The sequence below is a fragment of the Coloeus monedula genome, assembly GCF_965178545.1.
Source record: "Coloeus monedula genome assembly, chromosome: 7".
Taxonomy (NCBI): Eukaryota; Metazoa; Chordata; class Aves; order Passeriformes; family Corvidae; genus Coloeus; species Coloeus monedula.
The window spans coordinates 35082381-35095688 of record NC_138787.1 but is presented as its reverse complement, the minus strand read 5'-3'; the positions used below and the strand labels follow the sequence as shown (position 1 = coordinate 35095688).

General features: G+C 45.0%; 1 protein-coding gene across 1 annotated transcript in view; it reads left to right on the top strand.

Annotated features, from left to right (window-relative positions):
• Positions 1 to 9777, top strand: part of NXPH2 (neurexophilin 2) — a 35426-nt gene extending 25649 nt beyond the window's left edge. The window contains exon 2 of the mRNA XM_082285463.1: positions 6986 to 9777. Within this exon, the coding sequence (XP_082141589.1) occupies positions 6986 to 7729 (744 nt within the window). The 3' untranslated portion in view covers positions 7730 to 9777. The remainder of the gene's footprint in view (positions 1 to 6985) is intronic.
• The last annotated feature ends 3531 nt before the right edge of the window (positions 9778 to 13308 follow it).

The following is a 13308-nucleotide window of genomic DNA, read 5'->3' as shown; positions in this document are numbered from 1 at the left end:
GATTTCTACCTGTACCTTCCCTGGCCTTTAGGTAGATGCAGGTGTAGACGGAGACCTTTCTCCCTCAGATGGTTTGAGGAGGAATAGCAAAGCACCTTTCAGTGGTCCTGTCTGGCTGAACATGACTCCAGGTGTGTCCAGGTGGCCAATGGCACCTGGCATGTGACAGGAATGGTGTGGCCAGCAGGACCAGGGCAGTGCTTCTGCCTCTGGACTGGGCACTGGTGAGGCCAGACCTTGAGTGCTGTGTCCATTTCTGGGCCACTCAATTCAGGAAGGACAGTGAGGGGCTGGAGTGTGTCCAGGGAAGGGAACAGAGCTACAGAAAAGGAGGCTCTGGGGGTCGGGCTCTGCTCCCTGGGAACAAGGGACAGGACAAGAGGACACAGTCTTAAGCTGTGCCCGGGGAGGTTAAGGTTGGACATTTGGAGGAATTTCTTCACAGAAAGGGTGATTAGACACTGGAATGGGCTGCCCAGAGAGGTGATGGAGTCACCATCCTTGGAGGTGTTTAAGGAAAGCCTGGACGTGGCACTCAGTGCCATGGTCTGGTTGACAAGGTGATGTTCGGTCATAGGTTGTACTCAATGATCTCAGAGGTCTTTTCCAGCCTTAATGATTCAATGATTCTATTTACAAGCAGAAAATGTAATGGGGCTGCAAGGTTCAGTCATGAAGGCTTTCTTTCCTGCTGAAACGTCTTATCATTGTAGTTTTAACTACACAAGGCAGGGTAAAATTGTTAAAATCATCCAAGTCTATTAGTTATTGAACAGGGGATTTCTGACCACCTTGTACAAGTGAAAAAAAGTTGCAATAGCCTTTAAAACTTTTCCCCCTAACTTGTCTGGGGGACTTTGAGCAGTCTGAGTACTCTGCCACTGCCCAGCTAGAGATCAGTATCCCCGACTCCCTGCTCTACATTTTCCCCCCATAATGGATATCATTGCTAGATTTGGCATGCTGAACTCCACAGTCCCTCTTTCTCATCTGTTTCAAAATGAGAAATGAGACTTAATTTCATCTTTGCACCATAGTGTTTTAAAGAGTCAATCATTGCCCCAGGAGAGAGAAAACCAGGCACAAGAACCTGCTGGTGTTTATTTATTTACAGTTTAGCAGGATGTAGAACCTAGAAAGGCATTTTGGGTGCCTGAGGAGTGAGGGCACCCTCAGTTACAAGGTTCAGCCTCTCTTCTGGATATTCACATCCCACCACTCACCAGCAGCTCAGTGCTCTGTGGATTATAGAATCACAGAAGGGTTTGGGTTGGAAGGGACCTTAAAGCTCATCTCGTTCCAACCCCCTGCCATGGATGGGCAGGGATGCCTTCCACCAGACCAGATTGCTCCAAGCCACATCCAACTTGACCTTTTTGCTTCATTGCAAAGCAACTCCACAACATCCTGGAAAATAAGGCTGTGCCTGGATGGAACAAACATGGCACTCTTTTACAGTCCTGCTGAAAAATGTTGCTTAACTCCCAAATTCCTCGCAGCATTCCTGACAGCAATCACATCTGTAGCCATAAAACCCTCCACAGCCTCTATCTTTGAAAAAAAAATTTAATAATCAGTAAAGTTCAAGTTCAGCTTGTTGTGATGAATTATTAGAACTTATCATCATTTTCTTGGGGGAAAAAAAGACTAAAAGACTATAATGGAATACAATTTTATGGGTTTTTTTCCATTTAATTGATGATGGGCTGAGTTTTTATTAATATTTCTGGGCTCCAGTGTAAGATGCTGAAAAAGCTAATATGAGATCATTGTATCTGGTTAATGTGTGTGCTTTGCAAAATTGATAAGCCTTGTCAAGACATAAATTATTTAAAATGTGATAAATGTGTTGAAATCACTGAATTTTCAAACAGAAAAAGCAGAGTTATTTCTCTTCCCCACCACACACCCCCCTCCAAACTGGGGCTTTTGTGCAGCCACTCAATGAGGCCACGTTATCTCACAGCCTGTGAGGTTCCCACATCAGCACAGGAAACCCAGAAAACTGTCCTGTGCTGCTGCAGAGGGGGCACAAGTGTAAACACATGGGACACAAGTGTAAACACATGGGACACTTGGGCATGGAAGCAGCAGAGAATGAGGAGACCACTGGAATCCTCCCCCAGTATGAGTTTTTCACTGGTAAAACTGGAGGCTAGAGGAGTGATGGTACCCCTCCTCTCCAGCAGTGGGATAAAAAGCTCCCAGTGAGCAGCAGAATGGTGCTTCACAGTTGTTTATTCCAACAGACCAATTCATCCCAGCTAATTGCTGAGAGTTTTTAAATGATTCCTGGCAGGGGTGAAGCTAAAGGAATGATTGCTGGTGATTGATGAATAACCTGGATAAAATTCCCAAAGCACCAGAACTATTAACTCTTGCATGGGGACACCTGCTTTTATTTAGTGCCTTGCGCACAGAGAAAAGCACGGGAGTGAGTTCCAAATGAACCCAAATTTGGGCAAATGAAGAAAATAGAGCATTTACTGATACCAGTGTCTCATCAGTGTAAGCTCATTTCTCAGAAGTAGCTCACAGGGAATGTTATTTAACCCTGTGCTGCTCTGCCATGGTCAGGATCGTGCATGGAAGGGGGAGATTTTGAAGAGCAATCACCATCTGTCAGAGGAGGGCACAGGAAGAACCGAGGGTTTGAAGTTTAGAACTCCATAAATATAAACCACACCGCACCGATTGGAGCTGTTCTCGCCGTTTACGCAGCGAAACAAAACAGCAAGATGCTGTGGATGGGGCCAAGGTTGTGTTTCTTCCTGGAAAATATCTACAGGCTAATTTTAGGGTAAAACTGGGTGCCATTTTACAGCCTCAGTAACAGGGAAAAAGGTTAGGTGATTTCTGTCTGGAAATTGATGGTTTGGAGGGAATGGGAAAACACCGGTGCAGCGAAGGAGAACTCCAGCAATAGCCATCTGTTTAAATGGATACACTAGCTTCCCTAAGCTGGTGTTTTTCAAATACCCTACCAGCAGTATTTTTCACTATAAAGATGCATTATAGTGAAATGGAAAGATGCTGAGGAAGTAGTTTTTTCCAGCATGTGCTGCATTCTTTTAATACAGATTTTTTATTGCCCGGAAATTGCTAAGCAATGTGAATAAACAGCTGAACAAAGCCATCGGCCCTTCCTCACTAATGGCAAAATGCAGCCAGCAAGGGAAGGGCGTTGGGAAAACCAAGTGTTGGAGTTGGGTTCTCTTATATTGCAGAAAGCTTTGTTCAAAAGAGGAAAAAAATCTGCGTGCCACAAAGGTTTTACATTACAAAAGCACCAATATTATTCACATCTCTGAACAATGCCCCCTCGCTCCTGCTGCTGCAGCAGGCACTGAGCAGAAGCAGGCAGTTCTTTGTTAAACACCTTTTTAGTGAATATTTGCAAAACACAACCAATTTACGACCCTGAGCCACGAGGTCCCTTCCCCGCAGCCGAGGTCCCTTCCCCGCAGCCGTCTGAGCTGATAGCTCTGTCAGCTCCTGAATCTTGCCCCTGTATTGAAATCAGTGAAACAAGGCAGCACTAGGATGGAGCAGAGTCAAGAATTAAGGCTGTGCAAGACTGGAGAATCCCACAGCCTTGCAAAATACTTCAAAAAAAGAGGTGGAAAAAAATACTCAAGCAAAGTGTAAGGTACAGCTGTCTGCAGTGCCTAGGGATTGCTGTCTGGGCGTTAAACAGGAGTATTGCATCCTTATAATTCAATTTATCAATGATTTCACGTTCCTGTGTTATGAAAGCTGTTTTGTTGCCACATGAAATAGCCCAGGTCACTGTAGCTTCAGCGTTGTATTTCATTATCCCATGAGTAAACCTCATTTGGTGTAACACATACATAAATAAAAGTAGCAGTAGTCTAGCAAGGTGCAACTCTGCGATTTCACCATCATAGCCTTGAAATACTCATGCCCTGATACGTTACTGATGTGGCAAACCCTCCTGGCTTTAGCATGTGTAATGTTTCCCACCCTTCAGCCATCCCCAACCTTATACCCGCATATTTTTTCTTTTTCTATCAGAGCCTTCAGCAAGGCGCCGCTGGGAAAGCAGCGCTCTGCCATCTCATCTGGTGTGAGAGCCCCCAGAAGAGACATACACTGAGCACATGACTCAATGTCCCCTAGATCTCTTTGTAAAAGGCGAGGGGAGAAAAGCCAAAGTGCCATTGCACAGATTTCAATAAACATTGCAGAAGACAAGTAGCCCAGGAGGACAATTGAGGGTGTTCCTGTGCCCTTGCCAGAGGACAGTCAGAGCTGGGTGCAGACACCAGCAAAGCCAGAATCTCCTGTGAACCAAGCAGCTTCCTTTCTATGTATTTCACCTTAAAATTTCCAACCACTTTTCCCTCTGAGTCAGTTACTAACAGCAATACCAGCTGTAGGTACCCATGGTTTGAGTGGTTATTAGCATTTTAAACAGCACTTCATTTAGTCATGCAAATGAGGAAAGTTTCTGGTATTCCAGCACTGCCAGGCCCCTGGGCCCAGCTGTAATCTAGAAAGGCAGCAGAAAAGCCTCTTTTTGGTGCTTCTTAAGGCCTCAGGTCAGATTTGGGGTGGGTGACCGTATGCAGCACCTCTTGCTTCATGTGAGCAGTCACTTCTCTGCAGCAAGGGAGTGATTTCCCTGGTAGTGGGGATGTCCAGCGTTCTCAGCATCACACAGCTGATCCTGGGCTGGTGACAGGCTTAAGAGTGGCTGAAGAACCACACATAAACATGACAGAGCTTCACCAGGAGCTTTCCATCACAGCAGAAGTGATGTTTCCCCCAGCATCATTATGACAGCGCAATTTGGGCTGGTACAGATCAGCATCTGTCACTGTTTCCATTAGAATCTCCTATTTCCCCGGGTTCGTAGCTCAGCCATAAAAAAAATATAAGATAGAGGCAGGAAGTTGACATACAAGGTCTCTGGCTGAGAGTGATCACTGTTGTCTTTTCTTCCCCCGCTTTTAATCTGAAGAATGAAATAAGGTATTTCTGCAGAGACACACCTGGCCACTGCTTTTCCACACAGCCATGGATTTATTTATAGTGAAAAATAAGGGATGAGACAAGTGGAATGGCCTTAAGCTGAAGGAGGGCAGGTTTAGATTAGTTATTGGGAAGAAATTCTTTACTGTGAGGGCAATGAGGCACTGGAACAGGTTCCTGGGAGTGTTCAGGTCCAGGCTGGAAGGTGTCCCTGCCCATGGCAGGGGATTTGGAACTGGATGATCTTGAAGATCCCTTACAACCCAAACCATTCTGTGATTTTGTGATTTAGCAATTGTGATGGTCACCTTTCAACATTCAAGCTGTGAATGTTGCTACTGTTCCACATTTCATCTTAATTACTGCATTGGGGGTGATCAGGAAGGGCACGTGGCTGTGGATTGGGGCTCTAGTTTGGAGCCTATTGCTGCAGAACAGGCCCCAGTGAAGATTAAGGGCTTTGGAGTTTCTAATCTTCGCCAGATGATGAAATGAAAAATTGCAATTTATAGAAATAACTACTGAATATTGTAAAAACAGAACCCTGTGAGGAACCAGAGGCATAGGAGACCCTTTGGGATCAGGAGCAGAGGGAAAAGCAAGCCCAGCATTGCGGTTTTCCCTCATGAGACAGGAAGCACAAAATCCCACCCCACGCATTCCATGTCTGCACTCCATGTTTTGGCTGCTTTAGGCAAACTTCCACCCTGTAATGTTGCTGCTGGAGAGTGGAAACCCCATCCCTGCATTAGTTATACTGGGATCCACCACCTGGATCCTGGCACTGTAGGATCGGTGATGAAGTGAGAGCAGCATTTTGCCAGGAGGAAGGGCCAGCAGCCGTTTGTCACCGGGGACACAGGCAGGACAACAGCGTTCTTTCTTCTTCCCGTTTGAAGCATCTCTTCGTTCTCTTCACACACTTTGTAGGAATAGTTGCAGCTGAAAAAGTTTTTCTTTTGTACGTTAGGGTGATGGTGTAAGGCAGTCCTGAGCAGAACAAACCCTGAAAATGCATTCTCCAAAGCTTCTACTCAAGATTTAAAGGACCTGAAAAGTCAGATGATCATTTCTAGCCTGTTGAAACACAGATCTTGCTTCTGATCTCTGGATCATACCCTCGGGTTCTGCATTTCCAGCAGGACTTCTCTGGCAGAAAGAACACACCAGGGAAATGTGTGTCTACACTGAGTTGGGAATTTTTCTGAGACCTGTGTATTTGACTCTGAAATCTTAAGGCCATTCTGTCACTACCAAAAGGAGGTTTTGCTTTCTGATTGCAGACTCAGCTTGGCCTTGTCATGGATCTTAAAACTGAGCTGTGCTGTGTGGCTGGGAGTGCTCAGCACTTCTGGAAGGCTGGGCCTTGCTTAGCACAGGCAGCTGAGCAGCTGAAACCAGCACACCAAAAATAGGGCCATGTTCATTGAGTCAAACTACGGGCACACACATGCAGACTTAAGTTTGGATCAAATGGAAAAAGCAACGCCAGGAAAGAAAAATGTACTATGAACAGTTTAGGACACAATTACACCAACAGAACAGGATTTTAAGCCTAAATCAGCCGGAAGGTTAAGTGGGGAGAAAAAGAAAGGGACTGGAAAATCATCCTGTTCTATTTCACTCCATCTTTTAGCAGAGGGGCCACTTTGGTCTTTGGGGTTTCCACATTCCTCAGTCATGTTTTCATCTAACAAATCTGTGAATATGGGGCACCTGCCTGCTCTTGCACATCACAGCCATCAGCCTGTCCAGAAGTTTATCCATTTGTCCTTGTGGATGGCTCTTACTGAGATTTTTTGCATCTTCCATAAGCTATTTTGTGTAAAATCCTTGAGCTTCCATAGGGCAGTAGAAATTACTCATTACAGTGGTCCAGGCGACTGATTCAGACCCTGATGGTATAAAAATAAATATTAATGGCTCCTTCTGTGTCTTGGCCATTTTATTTCCACCCTTTACACAGCTCTCCCTTTCTGTTTTGGAGCAGGTGTTCTGTGACGCCACTCGGGTTGTACAAGCCGCGGATGTGCTGGACTGGGAAGACAAGGATGCTGCAGAGACACTGGTTGACAACGTGGTCCATTCCAGGATCATCAACCCTCTACGCCTCTTTGTTAAGCCATCTCCAGTGCTGAAACACGGCCAGGTGTCCTACTCGGACAGCATAGAAAACTTCTGGGATTGGTTGTCCAACATCACGGAGGTTCAGGAATCTCTGGCACGAACTAAACGCAGACCTATAGTAAAAACTGGGAAATTCAAGAAAATGTTTGGATGGGGGGACTTCCACTCCAACATCAAAACTGTAAAGCTGAACCTCCTGATCACGGGGAAAATCGTCGATCACGGCAATGGGACCTTCAGCGTTTATTTCCGACATAACTCCACGGGTCTGGGGAATGTTTCTGTCAGCCTGGTGCCACCTTCCAAAGTGGTTGAGTTTGAACCATCTCCTCAGTCCACGCTGGAGACCAAGGAGTCCAAGTCCTTCAACTGCCGCATCGAGTACGAGAAAACAGACCGCGCTAAAAAAACTGCCTTGTGCAACTTTGACCCTTCCAAGATCTGCTACCAAGAGCAGACCCAAAGCCATGTCTCCTGGTTGTGTTCCAAACCCTTCAAAGTCATCTGCATTTACATCGCTTTCTACAGCGTCGATTACAAACTGGTGCAGAAGGTCTGTCCCGACTACAACTACCACAGCGAGACGCCGTACCTGTCCTCCGGCTGATCCAGCCTGCGGCTGGGGGAGCACTGATAAAAACGAGCGTTCCCATTAACCTTTTGGAGAAGAATATGTTTTCCTATCAGGTTAAAAAGTCTCTAAAAACTGTAGCTGTGTTTGTGCTGTATCGTAACTAATCCGGCTGTTTATGTAACAATCGTTTTCGTTCGAGACCGTTGCATTTTAGCTCTCTCATCATTCGTAAGGGAACTGCGAGGCAGGCACGTGACAAAAATCAAACAAAATTATGTTTTTACTGAACATTGATCTTGAAAATCACTTTTTTAAATGACTCCGTGGCAGAGAGGTTGTCTTCTGCTTGCACTGGACAGCACATAGCAGGTCCTGTTTCTCATTGGGAACTTTAGGTGACAATAGAAAAAACAAATGATGAAGCAGCCTCAAAGCTGCTCATACTCAAACTCCAAATAAACAGCTCTCCCACTGATTTCATAAAGAATGTTACACAGAGGGCTCAAGTAGTAAAGTCCAAATACTAAGAGGAAGTGCTAATTCTATGAAAAAAAAGGAAAGAAATCTGCATTTTTATGAGTTGTAGCAGCTGTAGGTGTTCATTGAAGTGAAGAGTGAGCAGTTCTTCCTTCAGACTTCCTACCCATGGATATGCAATGATGTAATTAGACCTCAATGAGCTTTAGTTTATTAGACCCCACAGGTGTGCACATGTGGTGTACAATCCTTCCTCCCATGCCCACCAGTGGGTTTGATTCCTCTCACACATTCACACACACTCCCCAGTATTAGTTTTACAGCAACGGAGAATATATAAATACCCTGGAAAAAGATAATCTCTGGTTAGGTTAGCCTGGTCTAGTGGAAGGTGTCCCTGCCCATGGCAGGGGTTGGAGCTAGATGATCTTTAAGATTCCAACCCAGATCATTCTGTGATTCTCTGAAGTCTGAACTGTTAACAGGAGCTGGCTTTCAGCCAAAGGAAACAACTATTTTGCTATCCAGCCTCTGAGCATTAAAGTGCAGCAAGGAAAACACATCACAGCACAAGGATGATACCTGAACAAGCAGCTTTCTCCCTCTTGGCACCAGTTGTTCCCTTAGCACTGCACTGCACACCTTAAGTCAAAGTATCAGCCATGACAAAGAGAGAGAACAACAAAAATCTATGCACCTTCACCTCATAAAGCAGGTTTGAAACTGTTTAATATAAACACTCAGCCAGGCTTTCCCCTCATGCAGAACCAGCTCCCTACACTGTAGTTAGAGCAAGGGAGGCTCCAGCTGTGGTTGTGCGTCACCAGGTGTTGTCCCACCACAGTCAGGAGTGGTTGGCTCTGGCCACGCAGCTTCCAGCATCATCCCCTGTGCTTTCGCTGGGTATTGATCTGCTGCTGCCAATTTGCTCCCCTGGTCCTTTGTGACAGTTCGATATCACAGGTCCTCCAATCAGCCTCACATACAGGGTTCAAGAAGTTACACACAGCTCAAATAAAGCACTACTGAAATACTCTGTTTGGTGATGTGCACACAGATAAGTGACTAGGGCAGCTCGGAAGGACTCACTCATGAGATTAATTCTGATTTCCTTGGTAAAGACTCACACAAAAAAATTACTCTGTTAAAAATATACCAGTAACTGGGTGATTTGTTTTTCTCTTTAGGTGACAAATTTAAATGTGTGGTTTAGTTTGATCAATAATCTAAATGTTTTCCTTCACCTTATTTCATACAGTCTCTCCTGGTCTATAATGATGTTTTTAGTTTGCCTATTCCTGTCAATTCCTACAAGTTGGTCTACTTTGTATTCTGTATAGCGTGTCCTTGCCCCAGCTGTACATAAGCTTGGATTTATTGCTACGAGTTCAGTGGTTGGTGCTTTTGTAACTTAGCTGTAAGCCATGATTTTATTGCCATGTATTTTTACTCAGCACTGTAGGCAATTAAAAGAAAACCCTACATGCTATTTATTGTAGAGTATGTGGAAACCATGTATGTATATACACTTAAATATGTGCACATATACAGAACATATGTGTACATGTATTTGTATGTAAATAAAGGAAGTTTATTAAATCTGGCACTTGCTTGTGGCCTATTTGATTTTTGGTTTTAAATGTTGCATGTATGAAGACACAAAGTAAAACTAAGGCACAGCAACATGTCACTGAACATTTTTGCCCAGCTGGAGTTTGGTTTTCTAGGAGATATTTAAATGTGTGCTGTAGTGAGCAGTGTACAAGCCTAGGCAGAGTAGGGTCAGCAGCATTCTATGATACTTGAGAAAAGAAGTGCATGTTTTGACGAAGACTGTCATTAACTGTTTAATAATTGCACAAGGTACATTAAAAGTGGAGGAGAAAGTTAAAATTGGACAACATTCCCAAGCAGGAACACGCTGGCAGAGAGGGCAGCTCGCTGCTGATTCAGCCCTTGCTCAGTTCCTCATCAAAAGGGGAGCTGGATTTTCCTCCTCCCTGGCTGTGGCACCTCCCAGGCTGAGGTTTCCAGGCCTCAGGAAGACAAACCATGGGAGAAACCTGCCCCACTCTCCTCCCAGCCAGCCTGGCACAAGGAGGCAGCCTGGCAGCTGGAGCACCAGGAGAGGGAGGGAGATAATACCAAACTCCATCACACCCAAGAGGTCCTCACCACTTTTCTGCCAACCACAATACTTTACGAATGCGCTTAAAAAAGCAGGTGGCTGTTTTTTCTTTCAGATCAATTTTGAAAACATCAAAGCAAAAAAAAGCACTTACATTCTTATTGCAGTCAAAGTCTGATTAAGAAGAAATTATTTACACCCAGCAGGGTAAGCAAAATACAATGCAAGGATGACAGCCTTGATTAGGTTAAATGTCACGCTGCCCATGTAAACAAAACTAAATGTGACTTCATTTCACATGGAACAGGCCGAATTTTTAAAAACATTTTCCTGTGTAACAGGTGACTATTTCAGTCATGGCTCTTATTCAAAGGATTTTAAAACAAAAACTTGAATGATTAAATACCATTTTTAAAAAGTGTCTTGAGTGGGCAATGACAACTTACGACTGCAGTAAATTAACCCAGAAGTTTTTAATATATAGTCTTTATTTAATCCCAATCTCCACAGGATACTTTTGCACACATTTCTATCAATACAAATGTCATAGAATCATGGAATATCCTGAGGTGGAAGGGCCCCAGAGGGATCATGGGGTCCAGCTCCTGGCCCTGCACAGGACAGCCCCAAGAATCACACCCTGTGCCTGAAGCACTTCCTGAGCTCTGGCAGGTTTGGGGCCATGACCACTTCCCTGGGGAGTTCATATTAAATATATAAACTTCCTGCTACATACATTTCCTATTGTTCGCCAATCCAATGGATATACATTAAAAAATTCCAATAAAAAGCTCATTCATGACAAACATATAAAGCCTCAGCTCTTTTCTTTAGCCCACACTCTCTGTAGAGCTGCAGGAACCGTACACATCCAGAGTTTTTTTAATCATTCCCACTTGAAGAAGGAAGTAACAATTTGGGGTTTTTCTTTTTTTCCCCCTGAAGAATTTTGACCTCTGGACCTTCAGATTCCTAATCTCCCTGTAGCCCTCACCAGTGGTCACATCCCCCTGTGAGTTCTTCGGTGTCATCTTCAGCTCCCCAGTGCCTGGGGACCACGTGGCAGTGCCTGGCCCTCACAAGGAGCAGCTGTGCCACAGGGACCAGCAGTGCACAGAACAGCAGGGAGCTGAGCATGGTGTCCCAGAAAGCTCCCTGGGGTTGCACATGTGCTTTTTAGGGTGAATTTACCAAGTAATGGCAAATGAGCAAATCCCTGGATGATCCTGAGGCAACTGGAAAAACTCTCACAGCAACCAAGCAAGGGTGTTCCATGCAAAAAAGCATCCTGTGCTGCTTTTCTTTTTAAATTGTAATTCAAGGACATTAGAATTTGCTATTTGTTTTATGCTCTGTTGACCAGCATAATCAGGATAATGTTTTATTTATAGTATAATAATGATTCGTCATTAGTACTGTCTCTATTCAAATTTGCACAGTCGAAAAGACAATAACAAGCTGCACTACACTAAGTAGCTCAATGAAACACACATCAATCAAGCAGATTTTTAGCTGTAGGGTGTCTAGTTTGAAAAACCAGACTTTGCCATTCCCATCTCTCCCTTGTGAGCACCTCCTGCATGCGTCCGTCAGGAGCAGCGCCCTTCTTTGTTAAAGAACTGGCAAATAAAGTGGGTTTACAGAAGAGTTGCATTATCATGAAATATCCTACCTCATGCCAAACCACACCTCCCTTGGGGGGTTGTTGAGCTTGGGGCTGCAAAACCTGTTCAGATCTGCAGCCAGGAGTGATGGGAACTGAACAGAGTCCGCTGGACACAGCCGAGTCTGCTGCCACCAGCTCCATGGCACAGCTCTCCAGCCCCAAGTACTGGGGGTTGTCAGTCAGAAGCAAGGCCAGAGCTGTTGGTACTCTCAAGCAAGATCCCCAGCCATCCTGACTGAATTTTAAAAGGAAAGAAAAAAAAAAAAACAAACAAAAAAATGCTTTTCCAAACATGTAATTCAGTCTCCAACTCAGCACAAATCCAGCACCAGCTGCAGCCCAATTAAAAAGCAATCACAGTCAAGGGAAAACAGTTTAGTCAGAGAAGAAAAAATCCTACCTACATAAACAGTGGTGGGACTCAAAAACAGATGCCAAAAGAAATATCAGTACCTTCCTATTCAACAATAATGGAACAGCCACCCTCGTCAAACAGAGTCTCTTGCACAGCTCTCTCAAGCCCGAACAGAGGAAGAAAAGCACTCCACTGCTTCAAGGACTTTTTAAATGTATTTTTTTCATTTTCTGGAAAACGCACACTAAGAGCAGCTCAGTTGGTCAGAGCACGGTGCTCTGATAACACCAAGGTTGTGGGTTAGACCCCTTATGGGCCATCCACTTAGGAGTTGGTCTCAATGATCCTTCTGGCTCCCTTCCAACTCAGAATGTCCTGTGGTTCCTCACTCGGACATGAGAAGCTGAGCTCTAGTGAGTGTTCAGAGGTGATGAGCATTCCCTTGCAAGTCAAGAGCTCAACCACCTTTCCCAGCTACCAGGAAAGGAGCAATGTGGGAAGCACAGAGCTGGCACATGGGGAGACCATGGTCTCTTTTGGCTTGTCAGGAGGCCAGACTGGGAGTTCCCATCCAGAGCTGGGCCATGGGAGTAGGGCAGGGGCACCCCAGCACATGGCCTGATAGCAGGAGTCGAGCACGGCCACGATGGAGGAGCCACCGTGCAACAGCTGCCCCTGGAACACCTCCTCAGACACCCCAGTGCTTTCCTTGCCTCTCACGTTAGCCATCCTTGGAAAAAAAGGCAAGCTTTTTTGCCAGCCTGATGGCAGACCAGCACCTCACACTCAGTCCCCTCATCCTGCTCATCTGCCCTTGGCAGCCCTACATTTCAGCCCCCTCAGATGCAAATCCCATTTTGTTCTCTTGCCTCATTCCCAGACAGTTTGTGGCTCTTTCATCCTTACGAGCCAATTAAGCCTTGGCTACCTTATCTTAACAGCTCCAAATAAGCTGCTGATCTTCCTGAAAGGTGATCCATTATAAT